We start from the raw sequence: 27370 nt of genomic DNA, 5'->3' as shown, positions 1-27370 counted from the left end.
CCTCAGAAATAACCCCTGACATTATAAAACAGTTGGATAGGGGCAATAACCTGTAAGAGCTGACAGGTTACGTCTGGCTGACTGAGTGAACACATCCTTCCGGATATCCACTGGCATATCCTCAACTCATAATGACGGCAATCAGCATGTTTACGAGTTCCTGCACTGCGTGTTTCATTCAGGCCGTATAAAGATCAACCCTCTTCATTTCTTATCTCAACACAACAGCTCCGACACATTTCGCGCTCGGTTCAAAAGCAGGTGCTGTGCTCGGCAAACAAAAGCCTCTTTTTCTCCTCGAGGACGTTCAATCACCGCGTGATATATAGCATCAGCACAACACGGTGCTCTTAATTATGAAGAATTTTGTTTAATTAAAATCCAAAAATGCCTAAGGGCAGCATATCTCTCACTGATGTATTTTTTATTTGTCCCCATTAGACCTGTCCGATTCAATTAAAGAAGGCAAGCACTACACACAAAACAAAGTTTATTTGGATTTAAAAAAAAAGAAATAATATATTCAAATATAGTTGTATCCCGAAAGGCCTTAACTGACAAACTAAAAAGGAAAAGCCCAATCAGTTAACGATTCTAAAGTATATATTTCCTTTTTCATTACCTGTGACTTGCTGTTTTGTTATTTTACATTTCTTGGGTAAACATGAGTCGAGATATGCATGAACACTAATTGAAATTCAGTTCACTGATATATTAGTTGTGATGCAACGCCTGTTTTATTTTACATTTAGACAAGAGTTGGATTACTTCTGCATGAAATGAAAAAGAAAAACACTGTGACATATATAAGAGAGCAGGTACAAGCAATATGAGGAGTGACTGCACTGTTATACAAAAACAGGCACGGTGAATTCAAAAATGACTCTTTAGGCTCCCTTAGTCGAAACGTCTGGATAAAAGCAAGGCACAAACATTAGCAGTCAGTCTGCACATTCATATTTTTGCTGTTTACAATAGTAATTAAATAGCCTTCCTGGTTTAGACACTGAATATTTGAAGTTTTCCGAAAGACGACAGATAACAGTGGTCGATAAACAATTCTGAGAACAGCGTGCGACATTCATTTTCCTTTTTAAAGAGATAAAGCACCCTCAGTTTAGTCATCATTTAAGGACAAATGGAAAAATGGGAATGAAGCTACAGACAAGGAAAGAAAAGCACGGAAAAAAAGGTATTTTTCTCGATGTGAGCAGGTAGATGCATGTGTGTGCCTGCATGTCTTTTCCCGGTTGCTCATGTGATGACGTTGGGGCCACGGCGTCCTGTCCTCTCGTGGATGTTGGAGATCTTCAGAGCGATGGCGATGAGAGGACCCAGCACCACCTGCAGTGAGGAACACATCACAGAGCATGTTCAGCAATGAAAACTCACAAATGAGTGCAAATGTTTCGAGTCATGTGGGAGGGAAAACTTTGAATTTTTGTATTGTACTTTAAAGGTGCAATATGTCATAATTTTAGTCTTATCATTCAAAAAGGAACAAAAGTTATCAACAGGATGTGAAGAAACAACGGCGACATTATATCAGAGATGTCTATGTATTGTTTTGCAGAGATATCTACTGAAGTTAGCATGCTAACCAGCTAGTCCACAGACCAGGACTACAGACCTGTCTTGTAATACAACTCTGTACCGCTCTTGTCTATAGAGTGGTGTAGCAAGCAGTTAGCATTTTTGCACTTCCGGCCCCCTCGTCTCAAAGTTAGTGAGTTTTTTGAATGAGTATTCAGTGAAAGACCTGAAGTTAAGGTCTGTGGTTAACACAGGCTTAAGATATGTACACATTTTGTTGTATGACATAAAATACATCATTAAGTGTCCCACATTTGAATTATAAAGTGTTAACATGTCTTTAAAGTGGTGGTTGCTAATAAGTGGCTAAATGACCATGGTGATGCTAACTTCCGTGTAAGCCTACAAAAATACGTCAATCCCTACACCACTCTATTGTCCGATATTGTAACTCAACAACACCAACGCTCCGCTGGTTCTCCGAGCTCCCACTACCTGCATGCGTACCGAGCGAGCTAGCTAACGGCAGCTACAGTTAGCAGCAGGTAGCGGTTACTCTAGTCATACGCAGCCCCTGAATTCAACAGGTGGCCAGTTCTTACATATTGTACCTTGAAGGCTTGGACAGCAAACCTCTTATAGGACATAACAACATTTCATAAATCTTTACTGTTCATGACCCTGTAAACCTGCAGCGTCACCGTGAGCTCATATCAGTTGAGGTCATTTGGTTAATCATTCATTTGTAATAGGATGGACGGTTAGTTTGGAAGAAGTTAGCTGAGGTTAGCTGTTTTTTTGGTATTGTCTCTGTTCTGTGTGTTTTCTTTTGTACTGCTTCTGGGTATTGTTTGTATTATTTTGCGCCTTTGTCCATCTTTACATTTAATTTAATGTAGTTGTTATTTTGCAAAAATTCTAACCTTATCTTTAATATGCATTTGTTTATACTATAAGCACCCACAGCACGGCTTAATCATTACTTAACAATGAGACCTTAACACTGAGGGTCTCACACTAAATTACAGTTGTTAAGCACATTTTCGAGCAGACATCGACCTGGTCCTTATTTTGTTGTGCATGGCAGCGCAGACATTGTAGATATTGTGTGAGTAAGAACACTGTGCAGGTAAACTGAAAGCCAATTCCAGAGCTGATTACCTAGTTTCACCAATGTCAAACAAGTCCCGAAAAAAAAAAAAACGTGTCAACATGGACGTGCAGAACGTGCGGCCTTAGCCTAGTTTGTAACCAGTTATTGTTACTTGTTATTGATTCATTCATTGATAACATCTCAACAACAGGGACAGTGGTGTGATAAAGCAATGAGCTATGAGGAAATGCTGAGTTGCTTCATGACAAGATGGTGCTGAATGATTAAATGTGACTCAGGTGTTTTATGTTATGTTACCGTGTACATTAAGGAAAAACAACTGCAATGTAAAAAAGAAACGCTGAAAATTAGGATTGGAATGGTGTCTCGTAGGCTGAATACACACAGCCTGTGGCTTTTCTGTTGTCTGAGGGAGGCGAGTATGAAAGAATGTGCAGCATGTCGTCAAGTCATGTACATCATGTCTGATAATTTATGTGTGTCGGGTAAGGTGCAGAATGATGAGGAATTTAATTTATGATCCAATATAATACATGTAGGTCAAACAAAAAGGACAAGGAAAACATAGTGACAGTGTTAAACATACTTGATGAATGAATCCACTTTGGGGGTCTAATTTGTACTATCACTTTGGTATTCATTCATTACATAGATAACACATTAGGTCATTTAAGTTTAGATTCTTGCACCTGGATACACTAAATCATAGCTCATACTGACTAGTAATGCTCACATCCTATAATTGATGCTCATGTCAGCATTTCTGTGACACTGTTTGATGCGTAAGTCATATGGTCAGGTTGCCAAACCTAAATGAGGCTTGTCTAGCAATCGTGACTGCAGCTTTACAGCCCCTGGCTGTGGTTAAAGTACACTATTCCAACATCCAAAACAACACGAGAAGCTATTGCTGCCAATCACTTCAAAGTCTACAGGTCAGTCTATTTCAATAGAGTCACATAAAGCTGCATTACACATCATTATTGCATGATCATGAATCACATCTCACCATCACAGTAGAGGCTGCTCCTGTAGCTGCAAAGATCACCTTTCTCCTTGTTTTTCAGTCTAATACAAACCACAATCTAAATCGCTATATCTAAATCTGTATATTCCACCGAATCTGAGGAGACAGCACCGTCACATCCTTACTGCTGCTGTCGTCTGATTTGAGTCAATAAAGATTTAACATCTGTTTTATCTGGGGACTAAACTGGTTGAATGCTGCGTATCAGGTTCATTTTGGATGAGTGAACAATATTTCAGGTCATAACATTGTAAAAATGACAGAACCCCATGTGACACACACACACACACACACACACACACACACACACACAGATATCAGATATATACTCTACCTGTGTCTCTCTGTTGTGTCTCTCAGGGTCTCTCTCGAAGCTCTCGGCATAAATCCGGATGGTAGCGCCCATCCCTCCACCGCTCCCGCTCATACGAAACACCAGGCGGGCCGCATCATTGAAGACGATCCTTAAACCCTGTATACAGACGAACCAAGCTTTTATTATCAATTTAACTATTTGTTTTGTGTCTCCTAAAAGAGGCCATTAGACAGAGTTTGTTGATGCTTTTAAGATGCACCTCAAGACTCACTTTAATTCTCTGGCTGTTAATTGTATTTCATTTATTTGTATTTTTTTTTCACATCCATTGGTTTTATATTATAGTTAAATTGTTTTGTTTTGATCTTGCAGTATTTTCTTAACATTTGCTATGCACCTACATGATTTTATGGTTAATCTTGCCTTACCATACTCATACGTACGTGTCTTTTTGCCTTTAAGCATATACATATGTCTGTTTTTGTGAAGCACTTTGGTGCCAAACCTGTTTGCTTTTTAAAGTGCTATATAAATGAAATCAACTTGACATTTGATTTACTTTCTCTTTGACAAAAAGAAGGCCTTAAAATGTAATAATTACCATCACAAACAGCTAAAAAACACATTATGTTTATAATAATTTGCAATGAAGAAAAACTCCTCTGCCGCCTTTAACCAGCAAAAGTTTCACACATCTGCCTGATGAATTATCAAAATGACTAAAAGTTGGAATTAAAATTTTCAGCTAGAATAATCCTATTAGCACTCTGCATACTAAATTACATTTACAACTCCATTCTACATACAACATAAAAACCCATGCTGAGCTTCAATACTTAATATTGAATCTTTTAGTGTCAGATTATTAGCTGTTAAAAGTTTATCTACTCCTATAATTTAAAGACGGAACTCAATTATTCATTATTTTCCGATCATGCAAATTAGCAATACTGGCAGTATAACACAGGAAAGGTTATGGAGACAGTAAAGACTAAAAAATCTGCAGAAATGTGCAGTAAGTGCAAACATCCACTAGATGTCACCATCAATGTGTGTTAGGCTGATACTTTGTTGAACTGGGATTCCTTTACAATGTACTACATGCTTACATCCTCCATATATATGAAGTTACACAAGGTCATAACTACTCCATTACTTAAGTAATATTCCAAGAAGTTTTATGAACTTCAGCCCTGAATAAATTAAGGAGGATGACACTTTTGCGGACTATTTTGTGCAGTAGCTTGTAGGGTTAGCACTTCCACATCTCCTTAAGATTCTGACTATGGGAAACAATTTCAAACCAAAGCCACAGCCAAAAAACATCACATTTTTTTGACTTTAAACTCTTTGAACTTAACCTCAACATGTTCGGGAATAACAGGATATTGGTGCATTGGGGTAACCGACTACAACTCTGGCTGGCTGACGTAAGGAAGATAAGACTCTTTGACTAATGTCTGTGTGATGACTCTTATCTGTCCCAAATTCCACAGCGCCTCTTCCCTTATCCCATTAGAGCAAAAGTCAAGCTCAGGGGGAAGACAGCAATATGTTTTGAAGAGAAACAGAGGAGCATGAATAAGAAAAACGTCCCAGTGGTGTTTTAATGAAACGATGTCATGCCATTACCTTAACTGACTCTACTGTAATTGTCCAAAGCGGTGCTGTCAAAACACTCACTATCATAGGAGTAAAAAGTCAAGTGGGTGCCCTGCCCAGTAACCCATCTCAGACCAATAGCTGTTAAACTGGGACTCCATCGTTTATAGACTGTGGTAATATAACTAAAGTCACTCTGGTCCTCTCGCCTTCCTCCTAATCTGACTTTGGCTCCGGAGCATAACACGTCAAAGGGTGAGGGTCTCCGGGTGAGGAGAGACAGCGATAATAAGAGATGTCCGTCCGCCTCTCTGTCTGTCTGTCTTTCTTTTTGTGAGTGTGTCAGCTCATCTCTAACAATAGAGTAGCAGTTATCAGGAGGCTGACTAATGCCTGTTAAAAAACAATGTCGGCTGCAAAGCTTACGAGCCTTAAGTGGGGCGCATACCAGCCACGGTGCGTCTGTCTGTCGCTGTCTATCTATCGAGCAATACCAAGGCGAAACACATCACTATGTTTTTGGTCTGAACTGAATAAGGCCCAAACTTGACTTAACTGTTTTCCTCAATAAAAATTAGGATAGCACATTTGTATAATTTCTTTGAAAGACACTAGAATTTGTAGCAAAATACAAAAATTGAACAAGAAGCCTCATCTCAATAGGCTTACTGCACCCTGGCTTTAAAGTTGGTTTAGTCTACTGTGTTCTGGATACAAAAAGCTAGCTAACATTGCATACGAAGACCCCAGGAAGAGAGCTGGACTTTGAAGGCAGTTTAACATTGTGTTATCGGAGCGTCACATGACACACTGGGGCCAAAAATTACTTCTTCCCATAAGCTGACATTGTAAAAGCCTGTAAAAACTGTGGATACACTTTGTGTCTCAGGTCCTGCAAAATGACTTGCTTCACTGTCATAATTTTATTAATTCGGTCTGTTAACATTTGGAAAGTCTAGAAAAGCGACCTGATTAAATCATTTTATCCCCATTACACAGTAAGGTCTCTAGCTGAACCAGAAGTCAGCCAGCTTAGCTGGCGATAGTATCTTGTTGTTCCCCTAGCTGTTGTCTGCAAATAAAAAATATCTATTTTAAGGAACTAAACTAACTAACTTAGTTAGTTAGTTATCCCGCATAACTAAATGAAGCTGCAGTTATTCAGTCATGATAGTAAAAAAAAACTTGGCTTAACTCTCGCTAAGGGCATCTAGCTTAGCAGATCTCACTTAGCCTCTGATTCTTCTTCTTAATCACATGTGTTACCATGAAAGCTACAATTTTAATAACATTTATATTTTCTATTTATGTCAACATGACACCTAGCAAAAAAACATCGGGGACATTTAACTTCTGTAAGCTATGGACTGTAAAAAAAAGGATATTTTCTTAAATGGACAGGAAAGCTGAAAAACCCGTTCTGTTGTTACATGCTGCATTTTCAAAAAGTGACACAAAAACAGAGTGCAGCGTTTAGGTATGTAGCCTCAATGGAAATTTTCTATTCGCCTATATATCTATTCGTCTATCCGCTGTCTGAGATATGCAGACAACGCAGAATGAATTCAGTAGTCGACTACAAAAGGCTGACATGCCACTGCTGCGTAAATCCCCCGTACTCTGTCTTGTGTGTGTGTGTGTCTGTGTGTGTGTTTGTGTGTGTGTGTGTGCCAACTTTTCCCCCTTCAAACACACTTGCAGTGGAGAGACCGCAAGTGAGACGACAGCTGATATAATTCTGTCCTGGGAGGAATGTGTGCTGTAATAACACACACTGGGGGCGACTGGGATGCTGAGGATTTGCCAGTGAGGTTAAATCACATTCTGGGGTGACTGAAAAACTAGCTGTGGAGCTGCTGTAACCATGGCAACACGCCGGAGTAATTCACAGGCGGGACGGCGAGACCTTAAGGTATATAAGGTGAGGCTGACGGACAAATCGTGGGGCACCACCTTGCCGGCGAACACAAGTGCAGGATAACACGTGTAGGACATGCATGTGTTCACACGTGGACAACTGGACTGACACAAAGTTTACACAAAAATGCAGAGTGTGTGTGTGCGTGTGTGTGTTGTTAGGCGGGGCAGGGGCAAAGAAGTGTCGACGCCAGGGACGAGTTCACACACATTTCTGGGCAGAACAGAGGGAGTCAGCTGGGTAAACCTCACAGAGATTGAGGGGGAGGAAAGGAGTGAGGGAGGTAGAGGACAGGGAGGGTATACTGACCGAGGGAGTTATCGGTGGTGTGTCGAGATATGTGTGCTGCATGTTATGTGTGCGTATGCATGTGTTTATGGTGTGAAGATGGAAGAGAGACATGTCATGGCCAAACATGGAACCTCTCAAATGAGACAACATTGAAGCTTGGTGGGTGGTCTCGCTCGCAAGAGGCAGATGAGCGAGCGCATGTGTACGAAAGTGTCGGTGTGAGTTTGTGTGTATGTCGGGCTGAAGTGACCCCATGAAAACCCGAGGACCTGGTCTGACCTGAGAACACGAGTAACACTCGCTGCATGTTAATCGAGATGATCACAAACACAAACACAGGTACATGTGAACTGTAGTTATAGTGGATGTTTATTCCCCCAACAGCCACAAGGGGCAGCAATAAGCCCGTTCCACACTTCATCACAAACGAGCTTCGACAAGCAAATGTCTAGTTAACCACCACCGTAGAAGAGCAGTGTTCAGCTGCTTCCCATTGCTTTTCCATGGGACCTTGAAGGAACGGCTCGTCCTCTACGTGGGAGACAGCAGGTGCTAGGTTTCGAGTTAAATATGTAGCGTCAAACTAACTGAGGGCTTTGAAAGAGATGTTTCAGGTCTCATTTCTTTAGGGCCAATCTTGTTGAGGTCCATCTCGAGTTCAGATCCTTTGATATTACTTATATATAAAAGTACATTACTAAGACTTACCTGGTTTCGAGCCACCGTTCCATCCACGGGGTCGATGTACTCAAAGTTGTCGGTCCTCTCCACGCTGTATATGTGGTCCCCTACGGCAAACTTCTGGCTGGTAAATGCTTTGTCTGAGATAACGGCCTCCAGATCCCTCATCAGGTAGAAGGCTGCGCGGGGGTCCAGGCCTTCATAGTCAAACCTGTGAGACACAATAACTGCTGAGTTAGAAACGTGCACACCCACCATACTCACACACATACGAGGGTAGGGTAACCATGTTCAAACACAACTGAGATAAACCTACATTTTAAGGTATTGCTTTTTGGCAAAAACTAGAGCCAGTTTATGATATTAAAATGGTGCTTTAAATGGTCCTACACTGCGAAACACGAGGTTTGTCAGGATGATTGGTTGAATTTCCTCAAAACGATGACAGATGTTTATGTCTTCAGACTGTTTTGGGTTCTGGTCCTTGGCCTGTGCTGTAAGTTCTCTCCATGTACATGTTTGTGGGAAATCTGCATCCTATTAGGAAACCTCTCTGTGGGAACATGAAAAGCTGCAGCAACTGTCAGTGGGAACATTGACTGCAGTAGCTATCTGTGCCTCTCACAGGGGAGAGGTTAAAATAAGAACAAGTGACAACCAGTGAGGATGACTGAAGGGGAGATGGACGAAGGTGAAGGCCTGGGAGACATATTTGGCTTCGGTAGGGATACAAGGGATCGAGACTTTTGGGAAAAGAGAATCGTGAAGTCAATCTCGAGGGTTGTAGATTTAAATATATGCAAGATACAATGATTCAAAGGAGGAAAATGGATCCTTGATTGAAACAAGAATAAACCAATAAAGAGATAAATGAGCGCAAAAACAGGCAACCCCATCGTGAAAGCACGGTTTCATTTTCAAAGAGGTTATTTAGCCCTTTTACCTGCAGAAGTAGTTTCGTCCAAACTTGGCCCAGTGTTCCCTGACGATCTGCTCCACGCCCTGTTTCCTGGCGGCCATGACGGACAACCACACCAACACGGACCACAAGCCATCTTTCTCACGAATGTGGTCCGATCCTGGAGGAGAAAGAAAACATAAGTTCAACCCTTATAATCGTCACAAACCTTGTAGAACTGATCTGGGGTGATGAGAGAGAACATATCACCACAACATCGCTCTGCTGTTAGCTCTTTTTCATCCACATGTGCTGACTTGGCTTGACTCAGTTTGATTCAGCGCAACCATTGTTTTCATTTCCATTAAAACTTGTCAACTGCAGTTTGAGTCACACCACTGGATATTTTTAAGGAGACCAGTGACATTTCCAGCTGTTTTTGTGGTGTCAAAACAGATACTTTAGGCCAACCCATGATTCTTACCAAGTGGTTTTCGTGCCTAAACCTAACCAGGGACATAAGTACAGCATTATTACAAGAGAGAAACAGGAACATTCAACCTAAATTGTGGTTTTGCACAAACCTACTTAGCTAACATTTAGCAAACTGTTTCACCCTGTTTCCAGTCTGTATGCTATGCTAAGCTAACCATTTCCCTGCTCAAGCTCTATACTTAACAGAGACACAAAAGAGTGGCATATACTTTATCTAATCAGCTCACTTTTAGCAAGATAACATACATTTTTTTGCATTTCCAAAATTGGCAAAGAAACAACAAAGTTTCTGCAGGACCCTGGTGGGAAAATCCAATAATAGGCTTTGTTTCTTAACATATTTGTTCCCGCGATGATGTATTGATCCACAACTTATATCAAAATGAACAACAGATAGCTCAATTAAGTTTAGTATTTAACTCTGCTGTGCATAACAGAAGGTCAGGGAGTGTACTTGGGATTGGAGACACACCAAACATCCCCACACAACGAATGTCTTCTGCTCCCCACCCTTGAAAAACACACACGTACACACAAACAGCGGAGCAGTTTACACACTTGATCAGTCTCCTTCACTTGGGAGCGATCAGTCTGTTCTCGAAAACAGCTGCACGGTAAAGGTATCTGTTAAGGGGACGCTTTGACATTTTAACAAGATTGATTGTGTTAGTAATGTTTCCATGGCGGAGCTTTGGGCAAGAAAATGGACTCAACTACTCTGAGTTACACATACATTTATTTTTATGAGAGAAACATGATGGGGTCATTATGTCTATTTTATAGCATACGCAAACACTGGAAACAAGACATTAACTTCCAAGCTCTGTGTGCGGCTCTGGCAGTATACAGCTGTTAGGAAACTGGCAGTTGTTATTATTTAATCCCTGTCTCACTGTCCCGTCTGTCTTCGTCTGTCTCGCTCTCTGACACATAAAGAGACAGAGGGGTCACCTAGTAGAACGCACAAATCTAATTATTATACCACCAAAGCGCAATCAGACCTTTTAGATCCACACTGCAAAATATTTCATAATTACAGTGTCTCAACTCTGCCGCTCTAACCTGTTGTCGCCTTTAGGAAACGTCACAAAAACATATTGTACACATAATAATAAGCAGAAAATACCTGTTTTTTTAATAATGTGCTAGCTTTAAGTTTGGACAGAACGGGCAAAATGAACACTTGCAATAGTTCATGCTGTGTTTGTCTAAGTGTATTAAGAGCAGGAGTGGCGTACAGCTCTGATGATTTACTACTGAGGGCTCTCTCTGAGCTTTTGGCCTTACATGGGTAGACAACGAGTGAGCTCCCATAGTCCTCTGTGCTCTCTGAGTCTCTGCTTCTTCCATTTCTCTCCTCCTCGTCAATACTTCTCACATTTTGGACTCTCCAAACTCCCTCCGCTCTTCTGTTCACGCCTGCTAACATTTTCCCTCTCACTTCGACCTTTTTTCTACCCTGTTTCCTGTGTTTCATGTTTTCAAAAGTTAGATATCATCTCCAATTAAAATAAAGACTCCAACAAAGGAGGAAAACAAAAGAAAAAGAGCGAGATAATACTAAGCCAGAGCTGTCTAAAGATGAAGAGACAAGGCAAATGGAAAGGAGGACGTAGAGGGAGGGCATTATTTGTTCATGCACGTTGTTTATATTTTCTGACCGTGTGCGTGTGTGTCTGCGTTTGCATTTATAGAAAACATTGCCACTGGAGGCCTGTCTGCATGTTGCAGTGATTCAGGGAGCCCCTGTCTCCTTTTATAGCAGAAGAATGAGGATTATTTACACATGCAGTCAGGGTCACAGCCCTCACATCTATTACACGTCTCTGACTGCAGCTACAGGCAGTCAGGATGCTCTGCTCACAAGTCGAGACCTGGAACAGGCTGCTGAGCGTGTGGAAGAGAGGCGAACGGGAAAATCAAAGCAAATTTTTCAACTTTAAATGGAAATGGTGATTTCATAAACACTTGGATGTTATTTTTGAAGTTTGAGTCATCTTTTCTATTAGTAATGATAACATTGCTCAGATCTTAATTACTGAGATCTGGCAAACTTGTAAGGAAGTCGAACGGGGCAAGAAACACAAGTCTTCAAACAATAATAAAGGTTTTAAACAAACCCTGATTGTGTCAAACTTATATTGGAACTAAAACGGATTAGTTACTGACATTATAATAATTTTTACATAAACAATTTGTTGTAGAGATCCATCACAGTTTATAGGAAGACTTCCTGGTTCAAGAGCCCATAAGGATAGAGGGCGTCATATGTTGGACAGATTGTGAAGCTTTTGAGGTAAATTTTCAATGAGCCAAGCAAAAACTTGAATCTGGTTCAACTTTTCCTGCAATGCAATGCATTTTGTTGGCCACATTCCTGAAAGACAAAATTGTTTCCACCTTAACGACTTTACAGAGTTGTAAAATCCTGTCTTTATTCGAGCCGCTGTGCAGTATTTTGGCATGCAATAAGCTTTCCAACTCATGAATCTACTCTTCAACTGGGCTTTCAGGATCATATTTCATTGTCTCACAGTACCTTAAATGTACTACATGGAGTTTTATCTAGTAATAAAACAGTCTTAATTAAAAGGGTATATCCACCAATTTTGTGTGTGTCTTTTGTCTTGGGGAGCACTACTGTGGCTCCAGAGGAAGCTGCATGTAATCTGATCGATTGCCTCCAGTGATGACACTCAGTGGCTAAGTTGGATTGTGGGTAACGTAGGCCACGGGTTTTGAAAAAAAAGAAGAATGTGTGGAATAAAGACGGTGACATCTCTGGTTTTGCTGTGTTGATCTTTATCATTTGTTTTTGAAACGTCCATAATGACTCCGACAGTATTATAGGAGTGCAAAAGACCAGTGGACTGCTTCTCAGAACCTGGTGCCTACATTACCCATAATGCAACAAAGCTACTGACATCACTGGAGGCAAATTACATGCAGCTTCCTCTGGAGCCACAAAATTCTTTATACTACTTTTTTACATATACAGTAATACTCCCAGAGACCTGTAAACACACTTCAATGTGTAAAATTGGCAGAGTTACCCTTTAATACTGATGTCTCTGTATGACTGACTTGGCAATGAGAAAATCAGCGAGGAGATTCTCTATTTCTATAATCATGCATCCTGCAAACCACTGCGTTTAAATAAGATAATAGTATTAAAATATGTCGATCATGATCTTTGCAACAGGAGGCATGGGTGCTCATATCATTTTTGTCCACAGGGGGCACAGAAATCAACAAAAAATGAAAGTTTGCTGGACCTTTAAACAAACCTACAAATGCAGCCGTGTGAACACCTGGTTACAACCTGTCCCATGTGTTTCTTGCCCCACTGGACTTCATTATAGTGACATCACCGTGTTCCCATTCGTCTGAAATTACTTTGGTGATTATGGCCAAATTTGTAATAAATTGAAATTTCCCTTCAACTGTGAGGGGAGTCTGACAGGACGGACTTGTTGTGTGAGCATTTGAGCAGCTCCCTGGTGCATTTTCACAGTTAGCAGCAGCTGGTCAGCGCCTTCTTCTAGCGGTGGCCTTGTTTGCGAGCACCTCAACAACAGTTGCTGCTGAGGGGAGGGGATTTCTCACACCCACTCACATTTTCCAAGTTGGTCCAGGGATTCAAATTTGTGACCTCCTCTTTCGCACCTGCCTTGTATCAGTATTCATCTGTATAAATGACATTCAGCATCCACAAATCTGTGTTGTTTGGATTTGTGAGTGAGTGTGCTGTCACATAATAGACTGTACCTGTCCCAAAGCTCTCCTCCCCGCAGAGGGAACAACGCCCAGAATCCATCAGGTTCCCAAAGTACCTCCAGCCTGTCGGAGTCTCATACAGCGCCAGTTTCATGGCTTTGGCTACCCTACAAACATATACAGAGAAAGACAAGAAACAAAAACAAAGATATTACTTTACACTCACAAACACACAATCTCTCGCTAATATCTAATGCCAGCGTTTCCTAGTTCTGATATAAAAGAAAAAAAACCCTATGACCTTTGAAGTAAAGCAAACCAAATGCAGTATGACAGGCGTAATCTGCCGGCAGCTCATCCAATAACTAAATAAGGCCAAGGCAGCAAGAACAAAGTGGGTTAACCGTTTTGCTGATGTTTGCTTTGAACCTCAGCCATGTGCTCACACGGGGAGAGGAGGAGAGGAGGGTATGTATGTGTGTGTATGTACTGTAGGTGAATATATGTGAATGCTGAGGTCTCAGGGAGGGATAAAGGTGCTGACAGTACAATGTGTGGGAGGAGAGGGAGTGCAAGGAAACAGACTAGAGGGGAAAAGAGCAAAGAAGAAGCCTGATTAAACTTTTCAGTGCAGAAACGTAGCTGGCTGAATGTGATGGAATCACAGTGTGTTTTTAGAAACGGGTTACACGTTTAGACAAAAAGGAGAGTAAAGCATGAAAATACGGTAATACTGAACAACAAACAAATCAGCTGTAATTCAAATAATCAGATCCTGGCACTGAGTCCCAACTTCTCTTTTAGCTAGCCTCTGTTCCCCTAGCATCAACTCAGAAGGAGTTTTCTGTCCGTAATAGGTTATCATGAGCATAACGATTTACATTCAGCAGTAACATATGAGTCAGCCATTGGCACAGCGTCAAAGTCTCGTGGACAAGCTTGTATTCAGCATTAAGGACAGTAAGGTCATGTCCTCATTTTTGCTTCTGGAAACTGTCTGTTTTAATAAACATGTGGAAGTATAAAATGTATATTTATAAAAGCTTTTTAGAGCCAGTAACTTTAAAAGCTCTATAATCAATACTTTCATCAAATGATTACTTAAATGTGAAAAGCCTCACTCATAGCCTTGAACCCACTGAGATTTTCACCCAACTGTATGCAACATTTAATCAACTTTCAGCTCATTGTTTGGTTTTATCTCCTGCAACTGTTTGGGTTCACTCTCAGCGCTCTCATAGTATAATTTCCAGCAGTAGTAGTAGGACGAACAAAGTTAGCGATTAGCTGGTGAATGTATCGCAGCATTTAGCAGCTGTAAAGAGCCATATATTTCCGTCAGGGCGTGGTGGAGACCAAATCAAAGCTTAAAGGAGAGTGTATATGGGACCTAAATCAATCAGATGGCCAAAATAACTGTACGTTCACAGCTTTTTACTTAAACAATGAGTTAATCCCTGACCTGCCCAGTCGCCAGGATAAAATGTTGGTGGTTAACATTTCTGCAAACCACTGATACATTCACATATGTATATGTATTTCATATGCCGTGTACCATATTGACATTTCCACAAAACATGAAATATGACTTTTCATATCTGGAGGTGGAGGGAGTGGTAGTGGAGTTACTGCCAAGCCAGTGACCACATTATTTGTATGTTTCAACATTTTTAAGTGTGACACCACTGGATATTTTTAAGGACTCGCAAGGAAAATGTTTGTGATGACAAGAACCGGATATTTTCGAGGGGAAGTTGGGACATCCCCAGCCATGTTTGTGGTGACAAAATATCATAATATTGTACTGTCTTACCATCCCAATGCCTGCATGCAGAAATATTTAGTTTACAACACAGATAGCTGCCCAGTGTCCTTCCCATTCCCCGAGGATCACTGCTCAACCACATCATCCACACCTCCTCAGTAACCGCCACAAGATGTAAACACATTCCCAGGACTCAGCTAAACTGATGGACAGAATATTCAAGGCTACAAACCAGTTGTTGCTCCTGAAGAAACAAACATGTAAAACTGTCAAGCTCAAATACTTTTGCTGTGGGATGCTGCAGGGATTCATATTGCAATACATCCGGATGTGGGTGGGCTTCAGGACTATTTAAGTGGTGGTACACATCCACACAATCATCATGCACATAAATAAACTCCACTGTACCCAGTGTAGTTGTTTACACGAGGATGGGATAAATTACCAAATAAGAGTAACCAGCTTTATTCCCCTCTGGGGAAGCGAGAGCTGGAACGGAAAGCCTGGCATTCCACAAAGAAAACAGAAACTCCGGCCCTCTGACGAGCTTTTGACGTTTTAGACGGCACGTCCGCGGCCAACATAAGCACTGAAACTGACCCTAGCAGGGCTCAGTTTCAAACAATGTTGCAGAAATGTAGGGACCAAACAGTGTGAGAAGAGTGAGGATCGTGTTTTCTCAAGTTTGGTGATTGCACCAGCTGAGCTTGAACTGAACAACAGCATAAACCCAGGGGGCGGAAAATACACAGATACAGTACATTGCTTTTATGCACGGATGCAAACTCTGAGAAAAGAGCAAACAAACAACAAATTTCAGCACGGCCTTCTCTACGCTAATGACATGACATTCCTCGAACACATTCAGAAATAAAGCATTTTCTGTTTTTATTTCCCGAATCACCGACACTATCCACAAATACTAATACATGCATATTTAAACAGATACAGTACACTGTCTCAAACCAGCCAGGCCCAGTGGATGCAGCCTCTCTCTCCACAGGCGTTGCCAAAGCAAAAAAATAAAAAAATAAATTGGCAGATGAGTGTGAGTGGAGCCACGAGGAATGAACTTGGAAGGTTTCTATTTAGAGCTGTAATCCCCCCGTGTGTAGGTGTGACCTCTCGACTGTAAGACAGCGTATCAATGTCCATTTTCTCACACTAGAAACAGGCAGAATTTGTGTAAAGAGGGCACATGTGGTCAAGGGCCTTTATCACGTAAAGTTCATGTTGAAGGCAAAAAATTCAACAGCAGCACTGACTTTTTAAATCAGATATATTTTAGTCATGCAACTAATGAAGCTTTTGAGACGAGGACTGACTGGATGGTAGCTGGATTGATTGATAAGTGATAATATTCAGGGGTTTTTTTGCGCTCCAGTTCCTATACAACGTGTGAAATTTGTATTAATACTTTATGTTGAGTTTCTGTATTATTATTATTTTTATTAATATTATTCATTTACTTCAAGTGTTTTTTGTCTAGAAATTGTTTTTGTTTTTTTCTCTTTTTTAGATATTAGATATTTTATTTTTTAAACTTTTGGCCTTTTAATCTGATAGGACAGCCAGGAGAAAGTACATGGAGTGCACACTCTACCAGGTGAGCTATCAGGGTACCCACTCTTTTAGCGACCCAATCGCCAGAATATTGTTAGCTAAGTACGTTTCTGCAAAGCCACAGATAAGTTAAAAATGAACGCTTCTTTATGTTGCAACTTTACATTTGCTTATGTGCAATTTTCTATTCCTCTCTTGTGAAAACTTTTGCTCTGGTTAGGTTTACGCACAAAAACCATTTTCACTTAGGAAAACATCATGGTTTGGCTTAAAACGACGGTTTACATCAGCACGGTCACGGATGGAGATGGTCCTATTTCCCGTGAATAAAGAGCCAGTTTTGGTCGCCTTGTTGGCCCATAATAACACTATCACCCTCCGCTCCACGTCCTGATGTGAAAGGTGGCTAATAAGCATATAACGTGAAGGTGATATGTCACGTTTGCTACAAATGTCAACCTGGACGTATCTGCGGTTTGCAGAAACGTTAACTTATTCTGGCGAATGGGCTGCTTTTAGATATTTTAAATATATTTGTCTGTTTGTAAATTTGTGGCGGGTATACAGCTGTCTGTAATTTCAGTGTTAGGTGGGATCCTTTTTCAAGCCCTCAGGGTTGTTTTTGTCCTAACTGTGCGCTTTTTATGTTATTGTATATTTTCTTCTCTTTTGTTTTATTTGATTTATATGCACAAAAATAGAGAATAAGAATAAAAAAGAATATAAAGAGACAAGGCTACTAAAGAAATGACTTGTCTGCCAAATGAGGTGAAACTGAACAGACGTAGAAAAGCTTCGTCATGAGAATGATTTGGATGCTTTGCTCCCATTAGGTGAAGGGGCAGACAGAGATTTCATAATCAGGCTCAGCTATGTTACTCATCTACCTTCCATCATCCTCACACATTTTGGGCTCAAAGCTCAGGATTACACACATACACACAAACCGACACACACACGCTTCACTGACTGAATGAATACACACGTATCAAGCAACATCTCCTTTGTTTTCACACTGTCTCTATCTTTGTATATCTCCTTCTTGCATCAGTGGATACTGTGAAGGATGAGGTCCCTCTACATCTAGGGAGTGAAATATTGCCAGCTATTGGCCTTGGCTCGATATTTTACCCAAACATAGCATCCAGTGTGCTCTTTCCTCACCTCCCCTTCAGAAAAACAGCTCAGCCTGGATTTAAAAGCTTTAGACTGGCATTTAGACAAAAAGCACAGCATGTTGGGGCTTTACTCGGGCTTGAAATGTGAGTTCTTCTTGACCCTCAGTGGACAACACGGAAGTTTAATACCTTGAAGTGGTTGCCATAGTGTCCAACACTGAAAATACTAGATCAAAGTTGAGATGATTTCTGTAAATGGTCAGAGCTGTTTCATACATTTTTTTGTTGAATCAGTATCAAAATACCTTTCTGACAGCAGTTCAAAGCCCATTCCAAAGCTGCGTCAAAAACATATTTACCGTCTTATAAAATTATATCAGGGGGAAAAGTGTGCGTGTCATGCCAGTGTTTGATTTGGCTACCTCCTGTGTCTCGCTTCCTAACAAAATATTGGTGTATAATACAAGATTTGAGCCTGATGACAGCATTTCACAGTTTTTCTTAGTAGCTTTTCAAGGCATTGCTGTCATTTTTTCAAATAGCTAAACTTTGATAACTCTACATGGGAACACAAATCCAGCCCTACCAAAACTGGTCCGGTATGGTGTTGTAGGGATCAGACACAGTGTTGAGTCCAGACCAAGAAAATACCTAACCAAGTATAAAAACTATATTACGGATGGGCACTCAAGTAGCTGAGTATTCGTTTTAAATGTCAGTTTTTGTTCCAGGTACTAGTAATCACGTTCAAAGATTGTGATGGACGAATGGATGGATGCACAAACTGAAAAACACAATGCCTCTGGCCACGGCTATTGCCACCGTAGAGGCATGAAAAATGGTTGATAAAAACAAGGTCAAATGGCTGTGGGGGTACATTAGACGAAAAGTGCTGGGAACTGCTGCTGTGTAAAAGCATGATGCCTCCTGCCTGCCAAATCAGCCCAAACTGACCCTCTTTTTGACTTAAAACCTCCTACATCTGTGCCAATCTATTGTGTTTGTCGTTTAATGGTTTATTCCTCTTTTTCCTCTCTCGAAACAAACATCGTGACAAACATGACATAAATACCACAATGCTCAAATAGGATGAAATTGAATCCATAAAAATCCCTTCACCCTGTGGTAGTAGCACATCGTCTATTAAAAGGGCTCAAGCACTGGCGGCTGTGAGAGACACAATACAGTCCTCTGATTGCCTTGGTCATCCTAGTAACCAGCACAACAGTCCAGCCGCAGCACAACATTAAACATTTGACCCCTCTGCTCTGCAGCGCTAATCAACAATTCAGTACAAGAACTTGGACTTGATCCTGGTAACAGGCACAGCAGCGGCTCAGCCCTCGTTCTCCCTACATCCTCCCATCCTTGGAACGGTTAAAGGAGAGGCAGATGTTTCCTTTACCAAAATCTCCCTCCCTCCTTCTCTTCCTCCCACCCCTCCCTCCCTCCCTACATCAGCCCAGAGACACTCAGGCAACTCAGTAAGAGTAAAAGAATAAAGAATAAAATATGTAACACCTGTAACTCCTCCTGTCCACCCTGCACAGCAAAACATTTGCTCATCCAAACACAAAAACATTCTCGTTCTCTGTGTTGTTTTCCCGTATTCCCTCTGGACGCACACATCCACATACAGTATACACACCGTCACATTTATCAAGGCTTTTATAACACAGTTTGCTTGACTACGCATAAACACACAGCAGGGAGGGTCGCTCAGTCTAAACACTCAGCACACAGTCACACACACACACGGGCCACTCGCTCTCCTAAAAAGGTCTTCAGTTGGGCCGACTCCAGGGTCCAACACCACACTGCTGAGTACTTCAACACTTCCTGGAGATTGTCAGAGACATGCAGATATGTATGCTACGTTAGGAACTGAAGTGGCAGTTATGAAGCTAAGAGTTGAACAAAGTGACCCTGCCCTGCAACTATGTCAGTGACTACATTTACATGAAGTCAGTCACAGTTGGAGATGCTGAGGGGGTCAGTCTATATTATGGTGTGCGACTTTCATGTATTTGTATTGATTTGAATGGCCAGGATAACTTGTATCTAATAGTTGTCGGCAACAATTTACAGCAATTTGTTAAAGTGTTTTGCAACACAGCAGATGGTAAACTTGACACCGACATCAACTACAGTCAAGATCAGAAAGTAGATGAAGAGGGAGAAAGAAATTCACCAGACTCCCTTATAAAATCGCTCAATTTTGTGAGTTGTTGAGTTAGGATAAACTTTATAAACTTTTTGAAATGATGACTATGACAAATTCTTCATTATTTGGGCCTACTTGTTAATTCGGCAAATTAAATTATTTAATTAAATTTAAACAATCACGTCCGTTTGTCCCTGTGATGTAAGTGTTTTTTGCATATAGAGCAGAAGTGAGATCCGATCACAAGTAGTCACTCGAGATGCATGTAGTTCCCGTGTCCATGCATACTAGTTTTCTATTTTATTATTCATTATTATTCTGAAAGTAGCATTTTCTGATCAAGACATGTGAGACATACCAATATTATTCAGGGTTTTGAAACATTCTTGCCCAGCAAACAGTTTGAAAGCCTGGGGTAGAGATGCATTCACAAGAGAAAAGCCTACATTTCTGGTCAAAAGAAGAAGCACACCTACTTTAAAACAGTATGAAAGACTTGGTTATCAACAGATATGGACAAATATCTGAGATGTCGAACTTTTCAAAAAGGTGGCTGAACAAATGAAGGCTGAGTTTGTTAACTGATATGTACGCCTGCGTGTAAAAATCAATATTAGAGGAATGTTCATTTTCATTAGTCATATCAGCAGCTTCGTAGTAATATTGCCTTTTTCGGAATAACTGCAAAACTGGTTTATTTTGTGAATGTGAATGTAGTCAGTAAATGACCAGTGAGCGCTCAGAGATGAGGTGTGCTTTGCATAAAACCACATACCCTAGAGTATGCTGGTGAAATTAAGTTTAACAGGGAAAAAAAGGACATCATCTATAATGCAATTTATTTCAGCTTGTCAGAAAGCCCAGAGCATGATATTATCTGTAGTTTGGGTATTATCTGTAATAGACATCATACTGTAAGGTAATTCTACTTCTCATCAGATTGCACAACCGAGTTCCAGGAAATTAAATTTAGGCTATCATCATCAATGCAAAAAAAAGCAAACGCTGAGAAAATAGACAAAGAGAGATGGAGGAGATATCTTTAGTAGTAAGTAATAAGAAGAGCACAGTGTGTGAGTGTGTGTGCTGCATGAGAGGTCTATAGCTCAGGGCTACAGTGGGTCATTGAACGTTTGTGTCTCAGGGCTCAGTCGGTGTGTGCGCGTAAAACTTTCAAGCAGCTCTTTCAGTGTTATCATTACGGTTCAACATCATAAGACACAGCCTCAGGCGAAGAGCAGTGCAACAACACAAAACAGTGTCCGAATGATATGTGTGTTTGTATCGGTGTGCGTGCACGTCTGAGGGTGTGTAGGAGTCCCTACACTAACAAAGACGACTAATAATCCTGTGATGTAACATCCCACTTCATATATCTAAGCATCACTTTTCCTTTGTAACTGTGAAACCCAGAGAGATCGGGGTTGTCAGTGAGGTCACTTCCTTCATGTCTGCCAGTGCTAACACTTACTAATGCACACACTCACTCACACACACATTCACGCATGTGGACACAAAGACAGACAGGCATTTTCTGTATACAGCGACCTATGAATCCTGTTCATATGGAAGTATTTTGGTTAATGATATATTGTGTGTTTTCTGGCAGTGTTCAATGCCAATACAGGAAATAGAGTGACATTCATATACTGCCTCGATCACATAATGCCAAGGATGAAGAAAACCAAGACTTCAGAATAATTAGAAATACTATAAAATACTATAAAACTGTCATTTTAGGCCGGGATCACACTACAGGAGTTTTAAAATCCTACGATTATCGTGCCAGAGGGTGTGATGCACCCCTTCAATGATCTCATGGGGAAGCAGACATAAACAAAATGGAGACTGTGGCGCAACAACTTGCTGCAGTAACGTAAATACTCGCAGTGTGAAAAGACAAAAGCAGAAAACACAAGTCTGGATGAAGAAATGTTTGGAGGGACGCGGTCAACATCGTCTATTCTTTAGCGAGAACCGAAGTTTTAATATCTCAACAGTGATATGCTGGCTAACGTTAGCCTCAAGGGCTAGACTGTTTACCGTTGTGTGGCAGCACTGTCACCTGCTCTGGTACATCTCTCTTAGTGACTACTGTGATCCCGCTTGGAAAACACTGACGTTCTCATCTAGATTGTAAATCCATATCAAGCTCGTTTGATAGTTATCGGCCCCAATAAGTATGTGAGCAGGTCAAGAGATTTAAGGCTGGATCTGTGCGCCCCTCACACTACCAGATAATCTGGGCCGAACTTCTGTACGGACCAAGCCCCATCCATTCATTTGCTGAAGACAATCATCTGTTGAAATACAATCTGAACTAACTTTAGTTGATCTTTTCTGGTTCCCTCATTGTATTAAATGACACATTTCCATTGAAGCCTCAGTGGGGTGCAGTGCTGGGATCCCTCCTGCTGGAACAATGTTAATGGGGATGACTTTAGCTGTGATCACATCCTCTCACTCAGCACCCTCTGCTCGGCTCTCATCTTACATAACGGACAATATTTATAGGCGGTGAGTAAATTTGTGTGTGGGGGTTGTGCGTATGTGACCTCACACTCTTATTCATAGTGGGTGAGTCTCCATATGAGAGTGGCGCCCCTCTCCAGAGATTGGGCTGCTGCAGGAGTTGGTGGGACAGAGGTTGAGGTTGTGTGACAAGAGAAGGCAAAACCCTTTTTAGATCTACTGAGTGTGTACAGTATATGTTTAGAAGTGTGTTATGTACCTGTCGAGGGCGGTGCTCGTGGCCATACTCCTGGCGAAGCCCCTGACTCCCTGCTGTCTGAAGTAGGGGATGGCTGAGAGGTTGGCAGCCATGATGGCCACTGAGTCTGACGGGCTCACAAAGAAGCCGTTTTCTCCGAGGATCATGTAGCGATCCTGAAAACAGTACAACAGGCAAAATTACTGTTTGGAGTTTGGAAGACATTGCTTGCCATATTAAGTAACAGCAACCCCCGAAAAAGAAACGTTCGCTCAGTGAGATTGCTGGTGCTAATGACTGTGAAGATACCAATCCTGGTGGGAGAAACAGAGCAGATGTGACATAATTCTCCTGATGCGAAGCTAATTTACTTCACAAGGGTGTGTGTGTGAGTGTCTGTGTCTGTGTGTGTGCGTGTGTGTATACAGTAGAAATGACTATTGGATGACAACTTGGAAAAAGTGAGCTGCTTGTTGGATCATCATGGACACAGTATAATTCATCCCCCCATCGCCTTTTCTTCCTGCTATCGACGATCGAACAAAAACAAATGAAAAATACATCAGGCTCTTTGTGGTATCTATGGGTGGAGTCTAAATCATATGGATTTAGTATTGACTGGTAAAAAAAACAACAAATATTCAACCTCTTCCAGCGTCCACATACGACAAATTCCGAATGTATGTATCAGAATACACTTGATTTTTCACCAAATAATGCTTAAACTATATTATTTTATGTCCCATTACTTTACAGCATTACAACAAGTGGTGCAGCACTAAAGCTTTGAGAGTTTTGTGTCAGACAGTGGTGATTTAGAGGCGTTCGACAAAATCACTTCACCGACTTCAAACCACGTCACATAAGAAAAAAATGTCAAATTTCAATATTTATTCTAGACATCAGATGTCTTACCCCATCTGCATCGAATGCTGCTCCAAAGCCAAAGTCACCTCCTTTCATGGCATCCACCAGAGAGGTGGCGTAGGTCAGGTTGGGCTCCGGAGGTCGGCCTCCGAAGTCCTCCAGGGGGACACAGTTGACAGCAGAGTTAGCAGGAGCTCCCAACTCATCACACAGGATCCGACGCACATACAGGCCCATCACTGCAACACAGCACGAGGAGAGGTGTGTAGAGGAAAGGAGAAGAGTAGAAAAACATACCTGCTTTATCTCCAGTGACATAAACAGCAGCTCAGGGTGCTGTATAAGGTCGATGATGAATTATCTCACCTCCATTCATGGCATCTATGTGTATCTTGAGCTGATCTGGTCCTGTGAGAAGACTTTTAATGGCACTGAAGTCGAAGATGTTTCGCAGCATTTGTAGATACACTTCAACTGAGTCTACGATCTCAACTGGAAACACAGACAGAAGACGATTAGTACGTAATAAAACTGTTATTTGACACTTCTTTGTTTGTTTGCATTTGTGCACTATAAGGCATTAGTAAGTGTGTAGTACTAGTGTACTAGTAATATGACACTTATTAAACCCAACTCAAATTATATATAACTCACTTTTGTTTTAATATGCAGAGCACTTACTGGTGATAGACGAGTAAGTGACTCAGTATTGTACCTCTGAAAGGTTTGAACTTGTTCTCCAGGTCAAATTCTTGTCTTCCCAGCCTGGACAGGTCGATGCGGAGATCGGGGCAGATGGCATACTCCTCCAGCGTCCGGCTCACCTGGTGGATCCTCTCCATCACTGTGTCCGGAGACGGGCCTGCCACATACACAAAGACACACATTAAAATGGTTTCAAGCACATCCCTTTGACTTAAAACATTCTCATCAGGAAGAGGCGACTGGAAAAATCAGATCTTTCTCAGCACTCACCTCCATTTGCCACGTTGAACTTGATCCCAAAGTCTCCACCAGGGCCTCCGGGGTTGTGACTGGCTGTGAGGATGATCCCGCCTATGGCCTTGATCTTCCTGATGATGCAGGAAACAGCAGGCGTGGACAGGAGGCCATTGTGGCCGATTACCAGACGACCAATCTGCACAGCACGGATGCAATGTCAGTTGTGCATGAATCAAGGATAAAGCGTTCATATAAGATGAAACTTTAAGGCTGTGTTCTTTTTTGTGTCTGCCTTGGATGTTTCCAGATGCTTTGTAAACATGAAATAAGGCTTTCCTGTGTGAAAAAGTGACCATTTATGGGAAAAGTTCAGCTAAAAAAGTGACATCAGGTATGTTTCTTGAGCTCGATGTGACACAAAATCTGAAATAAACACTTAAAAAGTTAAAGAGTCCATAAATCTAAGTGGCCCTGAAAGCAGCACTGGCCCAAAGCGCCTCATCATTCTTCAGGTGACTAATTGACAGCCAGCTTTAAACGGCAAACGATCTGCCCCAAGAGGATGCCTAAATAACAGAGCTGCACTCTCTATTTATAATTTCTACGCTGCTTTTAAAGCGGTAATGCCACCAGCATCCCATAATTCCCCTGCATATCAGCTATTCTAAATAAAAGTGTGCTCACTGGAGAGGAATTTATTCTCCTGACGTCAGTGTATCCTCCTAACATCCGGCAACGTTGCATTAAAGACAGACGAGGAGGTGAGGGAAAACCCTTAGAAATGTACTAAAATACAAATACATTAAGTCTGCTTATGTGTATAACACAATCTGTTATTTCCCTCTGTGTTAACATTGTTACATTATTAGAGTAAGAAGGATAGTAATCACTCCAAGTGCTGCCACTATGCTGACTTTTGGTTCAGGGCCATTTGACAGGGGATCCCCAGTGCATAAGGTTTGGCCCTGGAGAGGTGGAAGAGCGAGAGTGTGTGTGGGGGGGGGGGAACAAACGTAGGCAGGAAAATAGAGCAGGATGGATGGAAGTGCTGATAAGGCCGACATCAAGAGACATTTGGCAGGGCCAGCAGAAAAAAAAAACAGACTGATCTCAAAAACAAATTATATTCCCTTCAGATTTTCCTTTGGAACCCGTCCAAACCAATCACAGAGATCTCCGAGCAAGCGTTTCAAAACGAGCTGGGGGGATTTTTCACCCCTCTCTGTCTCTTTCACCCTGTCGTCCTCTTTTCATTTATCTGCTGCTGACACTTAAAGACACATTTTGGATAGGTGACAGGTTTGGATGCGTTAATATCACAGATTAGCACTTTCATCTAAGATGAAACATTCAAGTTTGAGACTGCATGAGGAGGAATTGCATGAACTTCACGTGATGTCAGACAGGATTGTAATGCTTAACAAACGTGGGCCAACGAATGTCTATAACAATTCTGATTTAACATTTTGCCAGAAGAAAACTCATGTGACCCATTAAAGCAACAATATGTAAGTTTCTGCAGAAAGATAAATGATCATTGAGTCTCTTCCCACCCATCTATCCATCATCTGTAAACCCACTTCCTCCACAGGGTCGTGGGAGGCTGGAGTCAATCCAAGCTAACACTGGGCGAGTGGCGGGGTACGCCAGTCTCATGCACAGATCCTCAAAAACCAAATTGGATCTTTGTCACTGGTTTTGGACAATCTGGGAATGAGACTCAACAATCAACTATCTTTCTCTGGAATGACTTTAAAAGTTACACTTAAGTTTTCTTGCGACTCTCATCGAGTTGTTTTTGCACTTCTCAGATTTTCATTTTAATCGCTTTACAGGCCAAATTTAAAGCAAAATTTTATTTTACAAAAACCAAAGCAAAAATTTGAATTAAAGTTTGCGAAACAAACATAATTTCGAGTGGCAGAAGTTTCTTTATTATTATTTTCGACACTGGTAATTATTTTGTGACCCTTTGGATTCATGTTGCGACCCCTTGTAGGGGGGTCCTGACCTCCAGAATGGGAACCACTGGGCTACAACACAGACACACTAACATCCTGAATCCAAAATGTGACTCATTTTGTAGGTAAAACTCTTGGCAGGTGTATATAAATGTCTCTACTTCAGTGATAAGCAACTCAAATCTCAGAAATGACAGAAATATCAATCTTATGAATGTTTCTCAGTGGAACATAAAGTCTGGTGGTGGCCCCCTCCCTTCTTACCCCGTTGGCAGCTGCCATCTGCACTATCACCTCGGTGGCAGCCCGGCTGAAGTAGCGGCCGTCGCTGCCCACCACCATGGTGCAGCCCTGCCGGTCCCGCAGGTCGATGGAGGACAACAGGCTCTGGATGTAGTTCTGCAGGTAGTTCTTCTTCCCCTCGAACACCGCCGTCTTCCTCCGCAGCCCGCTGGTGCCGGGCCGCTGGTCGTCAAAGGGGGCGGTTTGGACCGTCACCACCGGGATGGGGCTCGTCTCCATCCTCCTCGTCTGGACCCAACGCGGAGGACTGCCGCGCAAAGACGCTGGAGTTAGTTTAGGGGAGTTTTGCTCCTGGTGGTGGTCCACAGAGGGAAACCGAGCCCAGAGATGGAGCGGGTCTGTGGCTGTAGGGCTGAGGAGGAGAGCAGTGACAGCAGCCCCACAC

General features: G+C 41.7%; 1 protein-coding gene across 1 annotated transcript; it reads right to left on the bottom strand.

The window, feature by feature from the left end:
* Positions 1–473: 473 nt before the first annotated feature.
* pgm5 (phosphoglucomutase 5) lies at positions 474–27370 on the bottom strand. The gene is made up of 11 exons (XM_073466133.1): positions 26947–27370; positions 24755–24917; positions 24495–24641; positions 24146–24271; positions 23828–24018; positions 22934–23088; positions 13644–13759; positions 9426–9561; positions 8510–8693; positions 4009–4146; positions 474–1344 (listed from the first exon to the last, which is right to left on the bottom strand). Exons 1-11 carry the CDS (start codon positions 27202–27204, stop codon positions 1255–1257), a joined length of 1704 nt encoding a protein of 567 aa, XP_073322234.1. The 5' UTR covers positions 27205–27370; the 3' UTR covers positions 474–1254.

Source organism: Pagrus major, chromosome 5 (genome assembly GCF_040436345.1).
Source record: "Pagrus major chromosome 5, Pma_NU_1.0".
Taxonomy (NCBI): domain Eukaryota; kingdom Metazoa; phylum Chordata; class Actinopteri; order Spariformes; family Sparidae; genus Pagrus; species Pagrus major.
This window is presented reverse-complemented; position numbering and strand designations above follow the sequence as displayed.

Bases quoted from the DNA above. Each gene is read 5' to 3' on its own strand.
- pgm5 (XM_073466133.1), bottom strand. From the start codon at position 27,204: ATGGAGACGAGCCCCATCCCGGTGGTGACGGTCCAAACCGCCCCCTTT. The intron at 24,918-26,946 runs GTAAGAAGGGAG...CGTGCTGTGCAG, and splicing joins AGATGGCAGCTGCCAACGGG to ATTGGTCGTCTGGTAATCGG. The intron at 4,147-8,509 runs GTAAGTCTTAGT...GTCTGTATACAG, and splicing joins GAACGGTGGCTCGAAACCAG to GGTTTAAGGATCGTCTTCAA.